The sequence below is a fragment of the Anabrus simplex genome, chromosome 8 (assembly GCF_040414725.1).
Source record: "Anabrus simplex isolate iqAnaSimp1 chromosome 8, ASM4041472v1, whole genome shotgun sequence".
NCBI lineage: Eukaryota > Metazoa > Arthropoda > Insecta > Orthoptera > Tettigoniidae > Anabrus > Anabrus simplex.
The window spans coordinates 212,603,801-212,626,308 of record NC_090272.1 but is presented as its reverse complement, the minus strand read 5'-3'; the positions used below and the strand labels follow the sequence as shown (position 1 = coordinate 212,626,308).

The window sequence follows — 22,508 nt, the reverse complement described above, 5'->3', positions numbered from 1 at the left end:
TATCTACTTTATTGCTTGTCCCATCATTAAGTGTACGCTTTCAGATACAACATTTCATCCAATTCCAAAGATAAAGAATTAGTGTGAAGAAAGAAAATGCTCAAGTATCTTGAGAAGAAAAGAGAAATAATAATAATAATAATAATAATAATAATAATAATATTAATTCCACCAATTATTATTATTATTATTATTATTATTATTATTATTATTACTATTATTATTATTATTATTATTATTATTACAAGAAGAAGAAGAAGAAGAAGACAGCTCGTGACCTTCAATTCATAGGGCTCTAGGTTCAATTCCTTGCTGGACAGGGGATTTTAGCTACATCTGGTGGTTCCTCTAGCTCGAGGCTGAATGTGCGAGTTTGTCTCAACACTACAGAACTAACCACAAAACTGGACTTACTCCACATCAGTTCACTTCAAATGGCTCTGCATTCTACACAGTGAGCAGAAAGCAAGAAAGTACCAAACACAATCAGTACTGTATAGCCCACCTACCCGATGGCATAATTATTAAGACATCGAGTCTGCATGGTCTGACACCGTGGTTAGCCGGTTTGAGTCCTATTGGTGGAAAAAAGAATGTCACCATCAGAATGTTGGCTGGCAAGGTAAGAGAGGTGCTGGTATACAATTTCTAACCACTACATTGCATGCCAAGAAACAAAAGCTCTCATCAATGTGTATATGCAGAGAGAGCAATACGACTCTCTTGATGGCGATTCGTCTCTTGGATGGGGACATTATGGCATGAGCAGAACCCTTGGTGTTATTCGAAAGGAGCAGGCTATCAGCCGATACTGGGTTTAACACACACCGTATCTCATCATCACCCCCCCACATGCAGATGTGCACATCAACCACACGTGTCAACTAGCAAGAGGAGCAGAACGTGCCCTGGGCACTTCCAGCAATAAAAGCCATACAATAAACAAATAACTAAATAAGTAAGTAAACACAATTTTGATTGTTAGCAAGAAACCAATCATGGACCCAGGCATGGTATTGGTGGCCCACGAGAGATTGCTAAACTCACTGCTTGCTTCTCTCTCGCTGTGAGGCGATATGGATGCTATAAAAGTTATTTCCCAACCCTTACTTAATGGACTGAGATAAAGCCAAGTGTATGGAAATTTATTTTCTTTAATTTCAACAAACTCCATTAAAAACAGATAAGCAGTTTCTTCATTTGTTCAATTTAAAGAGAACTATCATAACCTCTCAAAATCATGACAAAAGACTGAATGTACAGACATTCAAACCAAATCAAAACCCATGGTGCAATTATTCACAAATGCTACAGACTACCAAGCGACTCCTGCTCAGCCCAGAAGGCCTGCGAATTACGAGGTGTCGTGTGGTCAACACGACGAATCCTCTCGCCCATTATTCTTAGCTTTCTAGACCAGGGCTGCTATCTTGCCATTGCTCTTCAATTGTAATCACATAGGCTGAGTGCACCTTGAACCATCCCTCAGATCCAGACAAAAATCCTTGACCTGGTCAGGAATTGAACATGGGCCTCCACGTAAGAGACAGGCACGCTAACCCTACACGGTGGGGCTGGCTTATACAGACACTACATTCTTATCACATTAGAAAGATAAGGCGAGGTGAAAGTAACACATCATTCTTCAACATATCCACATGTAAACAACACAAGCACCTCCTCTACATTCCATCCTCATCCATTTTTATGAGATAAAATCCAAATTATATCTTCCCAACCAGCAATGCTAAATGTGTTGACAGTGCTGAACAGAATTAAAGGGTTAAATTTCAATGCTGTATCGTGACTAATCTTTCTCATCAAGGCAACACTTTCCATCTTTCATAACAGCAAGTAAAGATGCAGTCAATACGAAGCTTATTCTAGGTCATAAGGTTCCACGAATCTCAAATAATAATGTCATTGTTTTTACGTCCCACTAACTACTCTTGATGGTTTTCGGAGACTCCGAGGTACCGGAATTTTGTCCCACAGGAGTTCTTTTACGTACCAGTAAATCTACCAACACGAGGCTAACATATCTGAACACCTACAAATACCACCGGACTGAGCCAGGATCGAACCGGACAAGTTGGGGTCAAAAGTCCTGCGCCTCAACTGTCCAAGCCACTCAGCCTGGCCCACAAATCTCAACTATGTGCCAAGTAATCTTGCCGTAACAAAAAGATCTGGGTTTGCATCTCAGTACAGTATTTAACCCTCCTCTCTTCATTGCCATCTCTGTTATAATCCTACCACAGTTATATCTAATGACCTAATAACTGGAGAAGAATTCATAAAATTCAGAAATTTTGCATGACTAAACAGATTTGGCCAAGGTAGGATGTACAATCCAAGCAGAAAGCATGTTACACTTGAATGTCAGAAATACAAAACAACTGACAGGATTCATGACTGGTAGATAGATGTTGAGCTGTGGTTAGTTCCTCCCATTTATTTCTAGTCATTTTCTGATCCAATACTACAATCCTTTCCAAAGTCTTGACAATATTGTAAGTTCCACCCCCACCCCATACACTCTTTCTTAGAAGGGATTCTTGATTTTTTTAAAGAGTGACCATTAAGTTATGCCCCTAAAATTTATACAAAAGTCAACAGATGGCAGGCATGCCACAAGACAAGAGTCGAGAAATAGGGAAGAAAATCAAGAAGACGACATGATTATTTATTACATATAAACACAAATCTGATCCTCTTTATGTTCTCGACTTTCATCCAAGCCCAGCCCCAGGTGAAGGGAATGTGAAGGGAGCCTCACTTGCACACAAGGTAAACGTCCGTTCGGATCGGACGCCATGCTTTCGACGGGGCTCGGGCTCTTGAACCTCAGGCATCGGTCTCGCCACCTTTCAGTCGCAATCGAGCAAAGTCCTCGAAAATTATGTCATCGTCCTGGTCCGGACCCAAGATTCCATCCCTGAAAACAGAACCAGTGAAATATTTCAAATTGGTTAATTCAGTTCATTTGTGGGTTTGTGAAATGCTAGGCTTTAGTAGAACAAAATATTGGAAAAATAATGGGAATGCAAATACGACAGGTGTGAAAAATTACAAAATGCATGCTAATGAGCAAAAGGAAATTAAGTATCAACTGCACATTCTGACTTGCAGATGAAAAACAGCATGAAGAATTAATGTGTGAACAAATATTAAGCTTGCAAGGAAAAAAGTTGAATAGTAAAAACATTATCCTATTTTGGAAGTATTATCACACAAGACAACAGGTGTAGCATGGAGATGAAGGGGAGGATAGCCCTGGCCAAACAATCTTTCATCAATAAAAGACATTTGCTGACAAGGAAGTACATGAACTTTCAAGTCAGGAAGTGTTTCACAAAATCTCTTATCTGGGTAGTGTTGGACATTAAGTAAACAAGACAGGAAACAGCTCGAAGCTTTCAAATTATGGATCTTGAGATGAGGGCCGAGGATCAGCTGGACATGCAGGAGATATGATGAAAGTCATCATGATCATGATCATCATCATCACCAGTTAACCGTCCCCACTTCCCCAGGTGCAGTGTATAAGCGCTCGAATAAACTAAAAGCTCCTGAATATTTTTGGGCAATTTGTTTAATCTGATTCTACACACATTAAGCTATGTTACCACATAGTCTCCGTTTTCGTTCAAACACCTATCTTATCATCAGATAAAGTTTCGTAAACCCTCATCACAGAAGTCTGCTACCTGTGATAAAAGCCATGTCTGAACTGTTGTTTTCACTTCCTCACTGGTGTGAAAATGCTTGCCAATGGGGAAATGAAATGAAGTAAGAGATGGTAATAACTAGGCATAAGGTCAGGGCTATACAGCAGGGCTGTGTGGTAGAGGTGATCATATTGCTGCCAGCCAAATAATTCAATATGAGCCTGCCTTTGAGGTTTTGCATTGTCATGAAATGACAACATTTAGGCACATAGAAGGCCACGGCATTTATTCTGGATTGTACAGTGAAGTTTCATCAAGGTTCCACAATACGCAGCTGCAAGGTTTGTTGTCCTTGGCAGGATGAACTCCACTAGCTGAAGAACACGTCTGTCCCAAAACACGATTGCCATAATCTTGCGAGTTAATAAAGTTTGCTTTACTTTCATTTTCGTCAGAAAAGATGTGCATTTCCACATTTTCCCAGACCTTCCTTGAGTAACGCTACCCACTCATAGTGTTGGAGCCGTACACTTCACAGATCTGGCCATGAATCTCTGCCAGTGGCACATTCCTTGGTCAAGAACCAGGTGTATCTTACACCGCGGCCCACTCGATAGTCTTAATGAGTTCCAATGTAAATTACAGAGCAACAAGACAGTATCAACGTGGCAACTAGCATGTGTCTGTGCTCAAGGGATGCTAGGAGTCAATGTACAGACGCAAAAGAAGAAGCATATCGTATTTTAAAAGATATGACAAACCGGTCCTTAATTAAATAATAGCCTTTGTAATAACCAATAGTAAAAGAACCAACAAGTTCATCAGTACAAATATTCTCTGAATATTATTTCTGACTGTGCAAATAAAACTAATTTACCCTCTGAGCTACACTTTCACAGCATTCATAAGAGAGACTGGGTCCATATTACTAGCACTGGCTCATACATGGCCGACTTTACAGAAGGCCACGTTGAGCGAAAATTGGCAACCCCGCAGTGAATGGCTAGTCTGCTCTGTGTATCCCACTGAGTTACATGGGAGATGTGTCTCACGCTCGTGTTCTCATCAAAATACTGTAACTAAATTAAATGATACTGTTGCTTATCTGTGTATAGTGGTTGGTTACAATGCCAAAGACTTGTGTTATGCCAAATTGTAAGTCTAATTATCGTTCATTGATAAAAACTGAAGGATTTGTGACAGTGTTTGGGTTTCCTAAAAATCCACAATTGAAAGCTGTATGGGAATGTGCCATTCCTCAAGCCAATTGGGTACCTACCAAATATTAGTTCGTATGTATTAAACACTTTCTTCCTGAAGACATAAGCTATGTTGAAAAATCCAAGGATGGTGATGGGAACAATCAGGAATTGACACGGAAGAAGCCTGTATTGTTACCTCGTATGGTTCCAAAGGTATTTCCAAACTTACCATCGTACTTCAGTAAGTGTTCCTCCAAGATAAGGAAATCCCCATTGTTAATATTAAGTGGCCTCCTGCCCATATTGTTAAGCATAATAGTCTTCAAATGCCTTTCAAAAATCCCGAAGATAAAAGGTTGGCTTTTCTAAAGGTATTCCTCAGGTGGTTGTCCACATGGAAAAAGAATGACGAAAAGGACCCCTCGAAAAAGAATAGTTTAACCAATGAAACTCACAATGCATTATACGTAACAACCTACATATTATGTGAGATTATTATTTATGCTCTACATACTGTGAACCCCTCTTATGTGCTAACTGGCAAATTTCAGAGTGACCAATCAGAATCCAGATTTGGCCAATACCGCCAATTAACAGGGGGAAACTATAATATATCAGTTACTCAGGTAATGGAGGCCGAATTGAAAATAAGGTTAAAAAGGGTACTTGGCCTTCATTCGGCTAGGTATGGGACAGTTACTTTTTCAAAAGAAATGATAATGCCCTCTTATGATACAAATTCAAGAAAAGTACAAGCAGCCTTTCATCAATTACTGTTGACGATACCTATTACAGTATTTTAGAAGACAAGTATACCGAAAACATACTTTTTGATGAGTCAGGTTTTATTTATGCCTGTGGTTACATTTCGTTCAAGCAATGATCAAAAATAAAATGTGAAGAATGTTTAGCTTTGCTGAGAAATAAATTGCAAATAAATGACAGCTATTTCAATCAAATAAATAGGGGTGGACTTTCAGTTCCTGCAGATTTTATTATATCAGTGTGTAAACATGTTGTTGGAATTACGCAGGCACTAATTTCTGATAAGTTTGAGGAACAATTTTTAAATAAATGTAACAATCAACGCCAAGTAATTCAGCATCTTAGTCTACTTGGCATTTTATCAGATACTGAATTGTCAGAAATTGCCGAGAAAACTTGTGCCTATGGATGTAATGTTATGACAATAGTTACAAGTATTGTCTTAGCAATGAGTAACATTTTGCTAAGTAATTACAGGAAGCTGAGGACTGAACGGGTAACTTCTCATACTAATCACAAAAACTTGCTGTTCTTTGTTAGAGTAGGCCTACCTGTGGTTTTATGTTTCTGTAAAAATGCCCGATAAAAATTGAGTGGAAATTGGTTTTGTTACTCCATGTGCTCGCTCCTCACTATCCTTTCACTTTAATGCTGATAATAAATACTTTATTTCCTTATCTCAATTCCTTTCATAGCGAAGCAAACGCATGCCAAGAGCTGGTGGTGGCCATCCCAGGCTACAGAACTGCGGGGTTGCAAGTTCGAATACCGCGGCATTGTGTAAAGTCATACCACAGTTATTTCACATCATCAAACGAATGTCCAGCTCCATGGCTAAATGGTTAGCATGCTGGCCTTCGGTCCAGGGATCCCGGTTCGATTCCCGGCTGGGTCAGAGATTTTAACTTTCATTGGTCAATTCCAATGGTTTGGGGGCTGGGCATGTGTGCTGTCTTCATCATTAGAATTCATCATAGGCAAGGCCCCACTCTCGCAGACACGCAGGCCGCCTATACGTTGTCAACTCAAAAGACCTGCACCAGGTCTCTGTACAGGCCATACACCTTTCATCATCATCATCATCATCATCATCATCATCATCATCATCATACCAATGATGAGACAGATAGAACAATGAAGAGAAACAAATTACTTCTAGCCCATTCCAGGAGAGACACTGCACTGTAAACACTATCTCAAACACACTGTACTGTAAACACTATACCTCGCACACAGTTCACTGTAAACACTATATCTCAAACACACTGTACTGTAAACACTATACCTCGCACACAGTTCACTGTAAACACTATATCTCACCAGAAATAGACCTGGGCTCCTCCCAAATATATTGTCATAAGATGCTAATAAGTCACTGAAAGCTTCAGATGTTCTCAGCTTCAAATCCACTCTTAAGAAACAGTTCAACATGAATCATTTTAAAGGCACCTAAACATTCACATCCTTCAAATAAATATGGATAAAAAGGGGGGGGGGGGGTGATTAAGAGGGGGATACTGAAAAATTCATCATTGATATTATTATAAATAACTGATTTAATAATAAGATGTTATTGGTTTTAAATCCAAGGTGCCAGAAGTTTGCACCACAGGAGTTCAAATACATGCCAGTAAATCAACTGACATAAGGCTGGCATATATGAATATTGAGCTGGGTTCAAACCTGCCAACTTCAGCTCAGAAGGCCAGTGCTCTACCATCTGGGCTATTCAGCCTGGCATAATCGATTAAACTAATACAAGAAATGTCAAGATGATTATGAAGATGACTTGAGTGTTTAAAATAGCTTCAACTGCTATTACTAGAAGAAAAGATTTACAATAATTGTTTTTTAAATTAAATTCACAATAAATCTATTTCGAGAACACCCCTCATCACAAGTGCAGAATAAGTTACATCATATTCAAAGATACATCAAGTAGCATAATTGGGAATACTTACGCATCTAGCTGGATGAGGTTAGTGTCCACTGCAACTTCTTCTCCACCTTCGCTGGCTGCGTGCGAGGGCGAAGGGCGGGCCGTGGACGGCAGGGGTTCCTCTTCGGGTTTGGGGTGCATTAGGATGAAAGGCAGCTCGGCCACCAGGTCTCTGAGGAAGAATCATATTAGATAAACAAAGCTCATCTATAAATATTCATGCTTGGACTGTTAAGAATCAATCAATCAATCAATCAATCAATCAATGATCTGCATTTAGGACTGTCGCCCGGGTAGCAGATTCCCTGCCAATTTTTTACCTAGCTTTTTCTGAAACATTTTCAAAGAACTTGGAAATTTATCAAACATTTCCTTGATATTTTATTCCAATCCCCTACTCCTCATCCTATAAATGAATATTTGCTGTAATTTGTCCTCTTGAATTCCAACTTTATATTCACACTATGATCTTTCCTACTTTCAAGCTTATTTGTCTACCTACATCATTCCATGCCAACTCTCCACTGACAGCTCGAAACATACCACATAAACGAGCATCTCTTCTCCTTACTCCCACGTTTTCCCAGCCCAGACTTTGCAACGTTTTTGTAACACTACTCCTTTGTCGGAAATCACCCAGAACAAATCTTGTTCCTTTCCTAGGGATTTTTTCCAGTTTTCGTATTAAGTAGTCCTGGTGAGGGTCCCATACACTGGAGCCATACTCTAACTGCGGTCTTACCAGAGACTTATACACCCTCTCCTTTACATCCTTACTGCAACTCCTAAATACTCTCATAAGCATGTAAAGAGATCTGCAACCTTTCTTAATCTCATTAAAGATTTCGCCAATGGACATAATTTCTTATATTAACACCTCGGTACTTACGGTGTTCCCCATGAGGTACTTTCACCCCATCAACACAATAATTAAAACTGAGAGGACTTTTCATCCCATTTACATTCATACCATTATCCGATGTCCATCTCACAACATTGTTTATGCCCCCTGCAGTCAATCACAATCCTGCAACTCGTTTACTATTCTCTACAGTATAACATCATCCGCAAACAGCCTTATCTGTGATTCCAGATCTTAACTCACATCATTTATATAGTTCAACTATAGTTAAATACATGATTTAGTGTTGATCTGCATACTTCCAAACGAGAATCCTCAACAACACTATTGTGTCGACCAATCTGTTTTTAGTTATTAGTAAGCTCACCAATGACAAGTTTGTTGTCTACCTTTTAATAAGGTTTTGCAGTATGTTCAGTTTATTCATATTATTTACTCTGTTGATCACTGACTACAATAACATGCTTCTTAAAATAGCACTTTGAAAGCAAGACTATCACTGAATACATTACATACATTGAACACATATTAACCTAAATTACTACGTTGTTTATAATATTCATTAACAGAGCACAAGCAGCCCGCCTGGTAGCTGTGTTCGTTAAGGCATCAAGTCTATATTGTCTGATACCATGGTTAGCCAGTTTGAGTCCCATTGGTCGAAAAACTTTCCCCTGCAATTGATGAATATCATGTTTGTTCCATACTGACTATAACTAATAAAATAGTTATTTCTTTAAATGGAATATTTTATATTTCAACCATTCAATACTTATGGTAGTATATGTTAATAATAATGTTATTTGTTTTACATCCCACTAACTTCTTTTACGGTTTTTGGAGACGACGAGGTGCCAGAAGTTAGTCCCGTGGGAGTTCTTTTACGTGCCAGTAAATCTACCGACACGAGGCTGACGTACGTATTTGAGCAACTTCAAATACCACCAGACTGAGACAGGATCGAACCTGCCAAGTTGGAGTCAGAAGGCCAGCGCCCCAACCGTCTGAGCCACTCAGCTGGCGGTAGTATATGTTTGAGTCAGTGAGACCTTCTATCACATTCACACATAAAAAAAACTTTTCTCTTTTCTTTCTAGACTTCCGCAATACAAAACACAACGAAAGATTATTCCGTATTCGACACTGCATACAAACTCGTCCTATGCCAAATACTTACAATATACTAGAAATGCTTCTTCAATTTTAAACTACACATTAGTCAACTAGAGTTTTAAAATAAGACTGCAACAAGGAAACTGCACTTTTATTCATACAGAGTGTGTATTAAAAACTACAAGAAGAGGATGATAAACTTCACACCACAGAGAACAACATTCTAATGGAAAGTGCATTTAACATTTAGACACATAACGAGTGGAATCTTAGATCGCCATGCTGTTTTTATTGTATATTATTTTTCATCTTCACATTATTCATCTATATATCTTTGTTTCAATATTTTAGAATATATTTTTGTCCATTTTATATATGAACCAGCTGAAGATGGCTCAAAAGAGCAGAAAACATGTAAAACTGTGAAATAATGTAAATGTCTTTCCATTATTTAATGTCCGACTCGTTGGCTGAATGGTCAGCGTACTGGCCTTTGGTTCAGAGGGTCCCGGGTTCGATTCCCGGCCGGGTCGGGGATTTTAACCTTAATTGGTTAATTCCAATGGCCCGGGGGCTGGGTGTTTGTACTGTCCCCAACATTCCTGCAACTCACACACCACACATAACACTGTCCTCCACCACAATAACACGCAGTTACCTACACATGGCAGATGCTGCCCACCCTCATCGGAGGGTCTGCCTTACAAGGGCTGCACTCGGGTAGAAATAGCCACACAAAATTATTATTATTATTTAATAATGTAAAGTTGTTTTAAAATTGTATTGAATAGGTGGAACATTATGAGAATTCTCTTAGGAGTATTTTATAAATCAATACAGAACTATCATGAAGTTTATTATGTGTAATACTTAATGACTCTACAATTGGAGAACAATTTATGCCAACTGTCCCATAAAAAGAGCACTTACCCTCCTAAAGCTCCAAGACACAGCTTCACCTTCACCTTGTATTGAACTATTATCCCCAAGTTCTCTCTCTGGGAAGGATCCGCAACTCTGAAACATAGAGCCAGAGATTAGAGAGCTCGATGGTACTACCACTCAAGAGAGGACCTTTAGGTTCTACAAGTTGTTTACAATAGTGGTGGAGAGTGGAGATAATGTGGCCCGAAATTAAGGAGTAATTTACTTTCTACATTATTCCAACATGAAAGATACAGGTGTTTGCCTGGAAACTTGTTCCGGCCACTCCACTGTTATCTGCATCAGTCTCCACAGGAGCTGGCACAATTATGATCAAGTGGACTCTTACTTCTAAATTTGCACATTATTCAGTGTATTTCTAGTCTCAAAATCCTTAGTTTAGACATGTCAAGAAAGACAGGAACATGGACAGAACACAAAATTGCATAAACAGAATGATGAGTCAGTCGAGTACCATAAAGAGGAGAACACAAAAGGACTTGGCCAATCCACACATCTTCATACTCTGCAATCTTCAGATTGGTCCTCTCCTCATCAATCTCCTTCTCAGCCCTGAGAATCCTATTTCTGCTTATCCCCATGAATTTTAACTCCAGAGAAATATGAAGGGGTAAGAGAAAAAAAGAAAAATGTGCTACCTCTTAGACTAGGGTGACCAGATTACAAGCATGAAACTATGGGACACTTCGACTGCTACTGATTAGAATTTCTTATCACAAGCCACAGACCTCACAAAGAGTATCATTTATTTATAGAAAACAAGTAACGATTATTATTATTATTATTATTATTATTATTATTATTATTATTATTATTATTATTAAAAATGAAAGCAGTCCAATTCCAGTAAATGAAGTGTTGCAAAAAATAAAACTTTTCCCTTTGCAAAAGACTAATGTCTATCAACAATGAAACTCAAACATTGATAATGAACGATTTACCTGTATCATTTCACAAAGCATCTTTGGCGACCAAGGCCTATAACGACAAAAGTGACGTCACTTCCATACATATTCATGTCAAAATGATGTTTACTATGCAGGATTATGAGCTGCCATTTTTACATATGCCTGCTTTGCTCGTTTGTTACATTTAGTGCCAACCAAAAAAAAAAAAAAAAAACACACACACAATGAGAAATATACGAAGGTAATCCCAAAAATAAGGTCTCTTATATTTTTATAAATACATAGACCTGTCTATTTCTACAATGGTTTACATCATTTTACAGCTTGAATATTTACCTATTTTTCTACATAATCACCATTTTGGTCAATGCATTATTGTAGACGCTGTGACAGTTTTTGTATGCCCATATCATACCAGCTCGCCACCATGCTGCTCAGGAAGTTGTGAGCGGCACTTCAGGAAACCTCAGCAACCAAAGTGCAGAGATCATCCAAGGTGATTCGCCGATCTTCACGCACTATTTGCTCAACCTTCGTGACTCCTCGACAGAAATTGACGTTCTCCTGCTCCTTTGTTCATTCCTCGTGAATTTCAGTCTGACCAGCTGCAAACTCTCTACACCACTTGCGAACATTTTTCACATAAATGCACAACTCACCATACACTTGCATCAATTGGCGATGGATTTCAATAGGTTCAGTACCTTTTGCGCTCAAAAACAGAATAACTGCGTGCACTTCGCACCTGTCGGTAACATCCAACGGGAGCTCCATTCTCAACGGCTGCCAAGCCAAGACCGAGTGCTTCAATGCGGCGTGTTTACGTTTATATGTGAGCATGGGAAACACTCTTCACAATATTGTGACCAACAGCCACACGAACAGAGTTCTGTATTTATAAAAATGTAGGAGACCTTATTTCTGGGATTACCCTCGTACATCACAGCTTTATGATAAAGTTTAAAACACAGTATTTTAAAATATACGAAACAGTTCACAAAAAATGGGACAATATGAGTCCCATACATTTTTTGCTGGGATAACAGGGCACTTTAGAGAAATAAGGGACAATCCCATAAAATAAGTATGTTTGGTCACCCTAATCTGGACAGCCTGCTCTCCAATTTTGACAATCTGATTGTGCTGCTATCTAGCAGGAAAATGAGAATTCTACTGGATGGTTCCTATACACCTACGTTGTCAGGCGACACCGTATGTGTCACGAGAGATTCTGAACATACCAACGGCGACATGTAGTGCAAAGATTTTTTATTACTCTTTAAACAAACTAGTACCTCTGCCATGATTGAACCTGAAAACTTGGGATCATGGTTCAAACACACTACCACTCATCCACTGAGGCAATTATTTTCACATCCTACAAGAGCTACAAAACAGAATCTGCCACAAAAATATCTGTTGCAAAAGATTAGAACTAGTGTGTAACGAAGTTGCTTCAATAGATTTCAGAGAGTTGAAAGATCCAACATCTTTTATAGGGCAACATCATGTCATTTTATTGCTTCAGAGCATGAACCTTGCAAGGGCATGATTAGGGTAGTGGCTTGACTGCTGGCTTCCCATCTGGATGGTCAAGATTCAATTCCCAGTTGATCACAAATTTACCTAACAAAGTGATTTGTTTAATAGTGTATATTTTTACCCCTTGTCTAATAATGTGGGTTTTTTTTTTTTTACAGGTATATTTTGGTGTGATATTTATTTGAACTTCTGTGTTTCCCAGACTGAAGAGCTGTTAAGTTACTTTTAACTGAGTCAATATTAGAAAGTATGGCTTCCTTCTTAACAAAAATAAAAGAAAAATATTCACCTGAAAATCATAAAGTATCAGGAAGGGCATTTGGCTTTAACCCCCGGAAAAATGCAAATTGAGCCAGGAATAAGCAGAAGAAAGTTTACACGATTCAACCTTGCATGTCTATAATTTTTCAAGAAATACATTTCTTTCATGGTTGTGTATGTAGTGGAACAAGTTTTTCAGCAAACACCCCAACTGACTCGTAGGAGTTCAATGAATCACTAAATTCAGAGCAGAACATACACATTTTCCTAACACAGTTCATACAACAATAGAATATTCATCAATTTCCACCACTGGGGATTTAAAATAATTCAGATTTTATAAACATACTTTACCCTGAAGAAAAGCAAATCCAAACCACTTGATGCAAGTCTCATGCAAGACTACAAAGAAAGCTCTATGGAACAAGATTTTCAACAGAGATCAACAAATTCCACAAACCTGAATAATACTTGTCTATGAAATACAGTATATAAAGAAAATTAATGTAATCTCACGTGCACAGCTTGTAAAAACCAATTTCTACCCAATGAGGAAAGTTAGGAAAGATTCCCAAGCAATTTGAAATTTTATATTGCATGTCCAGAACAACCGATGTTCTAGAAACTTGTTTGAGGGTCAGAAGCTGTTCTTTAAAACCCCTCATGATACACAGAAAGATATGAACCTGAAATGGAACAGATAACAGGATAAACACAATGAGAGATCAGCATCAGAAGTGGGAAAGTGAAGATAAACATGAAACCACAAAAGGACAATCTCCACATACTCTTGTGTAAACATACATTGACTCTCGCCAATGTCAGTTCCTCTCAGTTCTCCTCCTCCTGGTCGGGGCATTTATCGCACTTCTCCATCTTCCTCTCTCCTTCCAACATTTTGTGTCAGTGCAGGTTTCTTCTTCTTGCACTCCTCTTTATCGAATCGATCCACCTTGCCCTAGGCCTTACTCTCCTTCCCTCGAACTTCATCTCCATCATCTGTTTTGATATTCTTTCCTCCTCCATCCTCTTTACATGTCCAAATCATCTTAGTTTATTCTTATCAATTCTCTCATTTATATTTTCCATTCCGACATCCTTTCTCACTTCTTTGTTTCTCAATCTGCCTTTCCTATCATACTACTTAGTGACTATGCAGTGCCTCTCTTATTTTTGATCAGTCACAACCAGTGAGAACGGGACCATTAAATTTGAGAAGGTCAGGTCGTTTGAGAGGGCAACTATTTAATAAGTAAGTTTGAAGTTTTCTTCTCACTTATTTTTTTACCTATTAACCCAAGTTTCTTATACAACCTCACTTTTTCCATGAGAGATTTGAACTTCATTGGCGGTGACCACTATGTGTCACATACATTTTACCGAGCATTTGTTTTCTTTTCAAACATAATTTCTCAATTTTTCACTGCCCTCTTGACTATTTGTGATGGTGACTCAATGAAGACAGACTGTCATTTTAAATTTTAGCACAGCGAATTCGTTCTTGTTTTTAACTGTAACACACTGCACATTTAGACTAAGAGGTCCACAACCTCGCCATTATCACTTATTTTTTTATTTCAGTCATGTCTCTGTTGTTTTTCATTCTTTTCTTCATTATGTTTTAAAATATTTTTTTAGCATCAATTATGTAAAAAAAATTACCTTTTCACTGAAGATGGCTCAAACGAGTTGAAACATGTATGACTATTATTACTCCATCTAATGATTGAGATGTGTATGTACTGAATAGGACGACATAATAAATTTTCTTTGTAAAGTTAAAACCATCAATATGGAATGATTCTAATGTATTGTAATGTATTTCTGTGCGACAATGGAATTGTTGAATAACAGTTTATTTTCTTCGGTATTCAGTATTAATTATGCAATAGAACCGGTTTTGCGGTAATGTCGACGAGAGATTGAAAGCGTTTGTAGAGATTGTTTTCGATGGTGATTTTGGCAATACTGACATTTTGAAAAATTAATTCGAGTTTGAGGATAATGATAGCAACAGTGAAAGTTGCTGAAGTGAGCAGAATATTGAAGAAAGTGAGAGTGAAAGTGCCATGCCAGGTTCATCTAAACATGCACAGCCAGTGACACAAAAGAACCACACTGACTGGAAATGAGATAATCCTGACATATATCCATTTTGTGGATATCTGGTGTTTCAGAAATACCTACGAAAAGTTTATAGTCCACCCACCGTCCGAAATTATTATGTTTTTAGAGTACACGGATTCTTTCTTTTCAAAATTATTTCAAATGAGACATTTGTACCACAGCCAGCATTCACTCAAGGAATAAAGAATGGGTAAGTCAAAACCATCAATGGCATGAATGCAAAATTTGAGTGAATTATCTGCATTCGTTTTTATTGTATGCATGTTTATGCGAGACAGGTACGCTCAAACTATGGGCAGGCAAATTAAATCTTATTTCAGAATTAACAATGCAATGAATGGGTTAAGACAGCCCTCAATAAAAGGTGAACCCTGGCCTCCTGACGAAGCTAGGAAGCAGAAACAAGCTCATCAGGGGTCGAGAAGAACCGGGACTGGGGAGGGAAGAGAGCATCTCTGTGAAGACAAGAGTGGAGTTTGACCCTGACCTTGTCTTCTCCACCTGTTGCTCCCTCTTCTGATACCATCATCATGTTTATCCTCCTCTCATGCTCCTAGCTTTCACAGATGACCTATTTGTACCTTTCCATTATTTATAAACATGCTGATGTATCTGAAAATTATCTATCTTGAAAGCAATAAGTGTCCAATAACCAAAGCTGAACGCATTTGATACTTTAAAAAACAAACATTTATAACATCATACTGTAAGCATGCAGTTGGCAGGTACAGGTATTAAGAGACTAAGGGCGCAACAGATTTAGGGAACCAGGCTGAATTTGTACAGAACTAAATGTAATATTCTGATGGGAAATTGTGCAAAAACTGCACCACATACTGAATCATCTTCTATAACCTTGGGCAAGGACTGGTTGTTGCAAACTTCAGAAACAGTAATTATTTGACTAAAATAAAATAATGGGCAATATAACCAAAATTGGTATGCAGAGTATACACCGGTTTACTACAATTTTTAAAAGCAAATCAAAATATCAGCACATCTAAAGCTCAATACATCAGTAAATGACATCTATATTCTTACTTTATACACTATAAAGAAAAAACAAAAAGCTCCAAAACATGATAGAATCAAGCAAAACAAAGCACCAGAGTACATAACACAAGCAACATAAGAATACAGGAAATATGGCATCAGTGAAATCCAGATTATTAAAAAATGAAGTATCACAAAGAAAATGAAATCAAACCATAGGGAAAAAGAAAGTGAATATTCCAAGCAATTCCTTCATCATGATTCAACAGAAGGAAGAAGAGAAAATGTACTGCAAAATATTCCTACATGCATAGGGAAGGCCGAGGGTCTGTATTAGGTGACCAATGAGAAAAACAGAGAATGAATACAAGAAAAACTCACCAGGATTGTTACAACATTCTCTGATTGTCAACTAAATTTCCGCTAACAAAAGTCAGTATTGAGTATGAAAGCCTAGATAGGCTTCAATGGTTTTTTTCTTTTTCTTTTCACAATTTGCTTTACGTCGCACCGACAGAGATAGGTCTTATGGTGACAATGTCACAGGAAAGGGCGAGGAGTGGAAAGGAAGTAACCATGGCCTTAATTAAGGTACAGCCCTAGCATTTGCCATGTGTGAAAACTGGAAGCCACGGAAAATCATCTTCAGGGTTGCTGACAGTAGGATTCAAACCCACTATCTCCTGAATGAAAGCTCACAGCCACGCAATCCTAACTGCACGACCAACTCACTTGGTAGAAGTAGTTTACTGACCATGAGATTTGTACACAACATGTCTTAAATGCAGGTTTACCGGCTGAAGTGGCCGTGCACTGTGATATGGGAGATAGTGGGTTCTAAACTCATTGTCAGCAGCCCTGAAGATGGTTTTCCATGGTTTCCCGTTTTCACACAAGGCAAATGCTGGGGCTGTACGTTAATTAAGGCCATGGACACTTCCTTTCCACTTCTACCCCTTTTCTACGCCATTGTTGCCGTAAGACCACTCTGCGTCGGTGTGACATAAAGCAAATGGTCTGATGTGGTCAGGGATGAGGCGAGATGAAATTACACGGCATGTTTTTATGACTGATGTCCTTCCTGATGCCAACCTCAGCTGAGGAGCTGATGAAGACAAAATGAATGATTGTGAATAAACTTTGGCAAGGAGATGAAAGGAATTGGTGCGGCCTATGAACAGGAACCATCCCAGCATTTACCACGAAGTGAAAACCATTCTCAGGACAGTCGACCACAGGGTTTGAACCCACCTGTCTCCCAAATTCAGAGTTTGGCTCCATAGCTGTAGCGCGTTAAGCCCTTAACTAAGCATTAATTTTCCAAGTGTTTTGTATTTTTTGATTTTTTTACTTCAGATAATTTTTTGTCACTGAGAAAATGTTCAAATATTGTTGATGATTCGGGATTATCTTCAAAGTTAGCATGAATTCCACTAATATAGAAAATTAAAAGTTTTAGTTTAACAGTTCCACCTTTCCAAAACAAAATTTTGCAATGCGGTTTACATTAAAAATGAAATATTTATTTGGTACTAGTTTCGACCTAAGGTTAAGGTCATCATCAGCCAATAACACAAATTGCACAACATATCAAAAGGTCCATAAACAATGTAAATATGCCGTAAAAATATTGTGGTTTGATGCTAAAAGTTAAAAGTCGAAGACGAAAAATCGTCACAATGGTGATAAAAGTTTTAAATTATGCATAAAATGCATTAAAGTAAGGCACTTATTATTTTTAGAATAATGTTAATTTAACAAATCATAAATCGACTTTCATGGTACCTTTCTAAAGCAATTGCCCCTATTTCCACACCCCTCAGCCCCGCCATAAAAACAGCCCCTCCTCACTTCGCCCTCCCTTCCCCGTTCTCTCCTATCTGCCCCACCCCGTTTTTCCCCTCCCTTCCTGATCTTCCCTACTCGTGCTTCCTTCTTATCAGTTATTCAATATGTCCAATACACCACAGCGCAAGGTGAGTCAAATATTATATTTTCATTATATTTTAAAAATATTTTTGTTATTTTTCGCTATTCGACTGGCCCCTTTTTCAACAGCTCTTGTACTAATTTGGCTTTTATTATTATTATTATTATTATTATTATTATTATTATTTACTGGTCCACTTGTTTCCGCATTGAACTGCGAATTTTCACCACCTACTTCATAAAAATAATTTGACCTTCATGCGCAACTTTCGCCTTCAGTTTTTAAGGACATCAAACTAGAAGCTCTTTGAACGGCACCAATGTAACATGTTTCTACATTATTCACTGCATGTGCATAACTTAATTTCTAAATGCCACTGCTGCCATATAATGACTTACAGCTATCAGAACTTTGTAACGAATGATAAGCAAGTTTTAAGAATCTTCAGCATCCAGATTAATCAACTTTAATCATCCTTCAACAGCAGTTAAGTGCTATATTTTAATGCATTTAATGCATAGTTTAAAACTTTTATCACCATTGTGACTATTTTTCAACTTTTAACTTTAGCATCAAACCACAATATTTTTACGGCACATGTACACTGTTTATGGACCTTTTGATATGTTGTGCAATTTGTGTTATTGGCTGATGATGACCTTGACCTTAGGTCGAAACTAGTACCAAATGAATGTTTCATTTGTAATGTAAACAGCATTGCAAAAATTTTGTAGTGGAACTGTTAAACTAAAACTTTTAATTGTCTATGTAATAGCAGTTCAATCAACATAAAATTTATGTCTCTTAATTCCACTAATGCCAGTAAAATTTAATCTGTTGCACGGCCCTCTGTCGTCGTGGAATTCATCACTCAGTTCGGAAGAATAATTGTCACTTTCATCTTAATTTTCATTGGAAAGCAAGAGCATTCGCTCAATATCACTGTTTGCTCAATTGCTTTGTTTACACTTGGGGGTTTTACTGTGGAAGCCATATTGCTACGACTGCTGACCACACGGAAAACGTGTGCACGTTCACATGAATTCTACACGGAATACGATATTTAATGGAAATAAAATTTAGAACTTTGTTGCAAAATAAGGCCAATAGACGTCAGAAGTATCTATGAACTTCTGACGCTTACAAACGGTTCACGCAGCTTGTGAATAATTACCATGACGCTTTTAAGCAGTTGACGCAGGGAAGGGGTTAACATGCATGGCTACTCTGCTCAGTCAACTATGTCTGTGTATCCAACAGGGAACTCTAAAACCTGTCATTCCATGCAAAGACCATGTGCTTGATATCATTCTAGACAAATCATAATGCACCAATCTACAGAATCAAGAGGATGCAGGTTTGAATCCCAACGTCAACCACCTAATCAACTCATCCTTGTTCAGAAATAGGTCACATTATTTGTGGACATACCCTGGAATACGAAAGTAAGATGAAGAGCTAGTGCACCACCACCCCAAACCAAGACAACACATGCAACATAAAAACATTCTGTACATGCAAGCATCAGATGAGCACAACTGCCAATGTAATAACACAAGATAATGCTGTTCTGTCTTACTTCGTTTTCAGGTTCAAGGAAGTCCATAAGTTTGTCCACACTGCACTATCTACACAGTCATTTCTTTCTGAAGTCTTCAATTGTAGGTTCATGGATTTGCAAAGGCCGTACGTTTTGTCAAATAAATGACTATACATCCCCCAACACAGTATTATATACATTGGCAGTGAGAAAAGCTAGCATACGCTGACAAACATGCTCATGACAGTACAATGAGGTTGGTTATACAGGAACCCAGTTGTGTAATATTACCAAAATATGTCATGTCAGAATATAGAGATGAAAAAGTTATAAATGATGACAAATGTTCAGCAATAACGATACAAAGTTCAAGTCTGAAAATAACCAAGTTGAATGTTCAATCTACAGTTTAAAGGAGGAGATGTTCCACCTGATCAACAGAAGAATTTAAAATTCAATTATATTAAAACACTAAATCCAGTTTCAATCCTTACATTGGGTCATCCTCAGCTAGATACATAAATAATTTTTAAGTACTAAAACAGCACTCTTCAAAATGATATGTCAAAAGATTGTATCAGTTGTTGCTGTTTTTATAATGTCCACTTGGTAGTTAAAAATTATTTGAACTTGTTGCGCACCAGATCATTCATGAAGAAACATTATCTGGTGCACATCAAGTGCACACTACGTGTGGAGGGCCTGTCCTTTTTCCCTGGCCTTCCATAGATATTGTAAGGTTTATGGTAAATAAATAATAAATGAAAAAATCCTTTTTAACTACCAAGTGGACATTTTAAGGACAGCAACAACTGTGATACATTATGAAGAGTGCTATTTTAGCTTTTAAAAATTATTCATGTATCTAGCCGAGGCTGACCCAACCTAAGAGTCTAAACATGTTCTAGTATTTTAATATAATTAAACTTTAAATTCTTGTATTAATTAGGTGGAACATCCCCTCCTTTGAATTGTAGACTGAATTAATGAATCATCAATACGGACAACATGAAGTTTATATCGTATGAGACAAGTTAAATGCAACGTATAACCAACGTCATAGACTCTGAAGCACATCCACGCAGCAGGCATCAGCCACACCGAGGAGCCACGGACGAGCAAGGTGTTCTCGGGAAAGCACAGCAAATGGCACTCTCCTTCTCTGTGGTGTATCACGGACAATGCCACAATTGTAATGGAAGCCCATCCAGGGAACAGGAAAATAACTGAAAACCCCTCCAGCGTTCAAAAACGATTGTTTATTTTTAGAAAGAGTTAAATTTGCCATCTTGAAAATTTCAAGGATCTAATAATGAAGAGATTTTGACAGAATGAATGCAATCTGCAGAACAAGATTACAAATACAGTCAACTCTCGATAATTTGTGTTATGTCTTTGTTTTTGTTTATTTAACGAAGGTACAGTTGTCGTTCTCACAGCCGAAAGTTAACTTGTTAATGAAAATATTTAGGTTCTCAATCAGTTTTAAGCGATTCTACACTAAGAACTGGTAAAAATAAATAAAAAATTTGTATAATATTAAAGCAGATCATCATCATACAAGATTTCACAGCCGGTAGTGGTGAACACGACACTGAAGATGAGTGAATACAAGGATGGGACCTCAGAAATTACTAAAGTTGCACACAATTGCAAGAAGAATTTTGCCCTATAAGGAAAACGGTGATGACCTTTCATTTTCAGACTATCTTTCTTCTTTAAAGAAATTTACAATTAAAAATGAGTGAAAATGAACAATCCTCCAAGAAACAAACAAACAAACATGACAGACCTTTTGTGAACTTACATGACCAGTCTTTTGAAAATCTATTTCTTAAACTTTACTGCTGCACTGCGTAATGTAAATGGAACAAACTTTTTTATCTTTACATTTTTCACTTGAGTGTTAGTGTATTTGTTTACTATACTTAGCAGAGTATATTTCAGTGGATTTTAAATTTTTAAACACACATCCACATAATTTGCAACTTTCTATAATTCACAGAAATTCATGCATTAAATATCACAAAGTATTGGGAATTGATGGACCAAGAAATGTAGCAAACAACTAACCACAGAAATTATAGAATGTACTCTCTATAATGGACAACAGATCTTTTAAGACCTAGGGGAAAAAGGAAGCCATAAAATTATGCGAAGATGAGAGAAAGAACTTGCCAAAGAGGAATTGTGTCCAGGAAGCAGTTTGTCAGAGTTTAACTCAGCCAGAGGTTTAGAAAATAATTCAAGTGAGGAAGGAGGAAATAGACATGTACCTGTATACTGACTGGGATAAAATACACCAGGATTTAGACCATTTTATCTAAACTTGAGAAATATTTTAGTGAATAATACTGGGGGACTATGGAATTAAAGGCAGATTATTAAAAGCATTCAAAGGCATTTATGTTGACAATTGGGCTTCAGTGAGAATTGATGGTAGAATGAGTTATTGGTTCAGGGTACTTACAGGGGTTAGACAAGGCTGCAATCTTTCACCTTTGCTGTTCGTAGTTTACATGGATCATCTGCTGAAAGGTATAAAATGGCAGGGAGAGATTCAGTTAGGTGGAAATGTAGTAAGCAGACTGGCCTATGCTGACGACTTGGTCTTAATGGCAGATTGTGCCGAAAGCCTGGAACTTGAAAATAGGTGCAATGAGTATGGTATGAAAATTAACCTCTCGAAGACTAAATTGATGCCAGTAGG

The 22,508-nt window shown here is 37.8% G+C and overlaps 1 protein-coding gene across 7 annotated transcripts in view; it reads right to left on the bottom strand.

Annotated features, from left to right (window-relative positions):
- Positions 1-251: 251 nt before the first annotated feature.
- Positions 252-22,508, bottom strand: part of krz (beta-arrestin protein kurtz) — a 711,169-nt gene continuing 688,912 nt past the window's right edge. For all 7 annotated transcript variants that reach the window (XM_067152141.2, XM_067152142.2, XM_067152144.2 and 4 more), the window contains 3 exons: positions 10,483-10,569; positions 7,600-7,749; positions 252-2,938 (listed from right to left, as the gene is read on the bottom strand). In XM_067152141.2, coding sequence (XP_067008242.1) covers positions 2,848-2,938; positions 7,600-7,749; positions 10,483-10,569 — 328 coding nt within the window. In that variant the 3' untranslated portion in view covers positions 252-2,847. The remainder of the gene's footprint in view (positions 2,939-7,599; positions 7,750-10,482; positions 10,570-22,508) is intronic.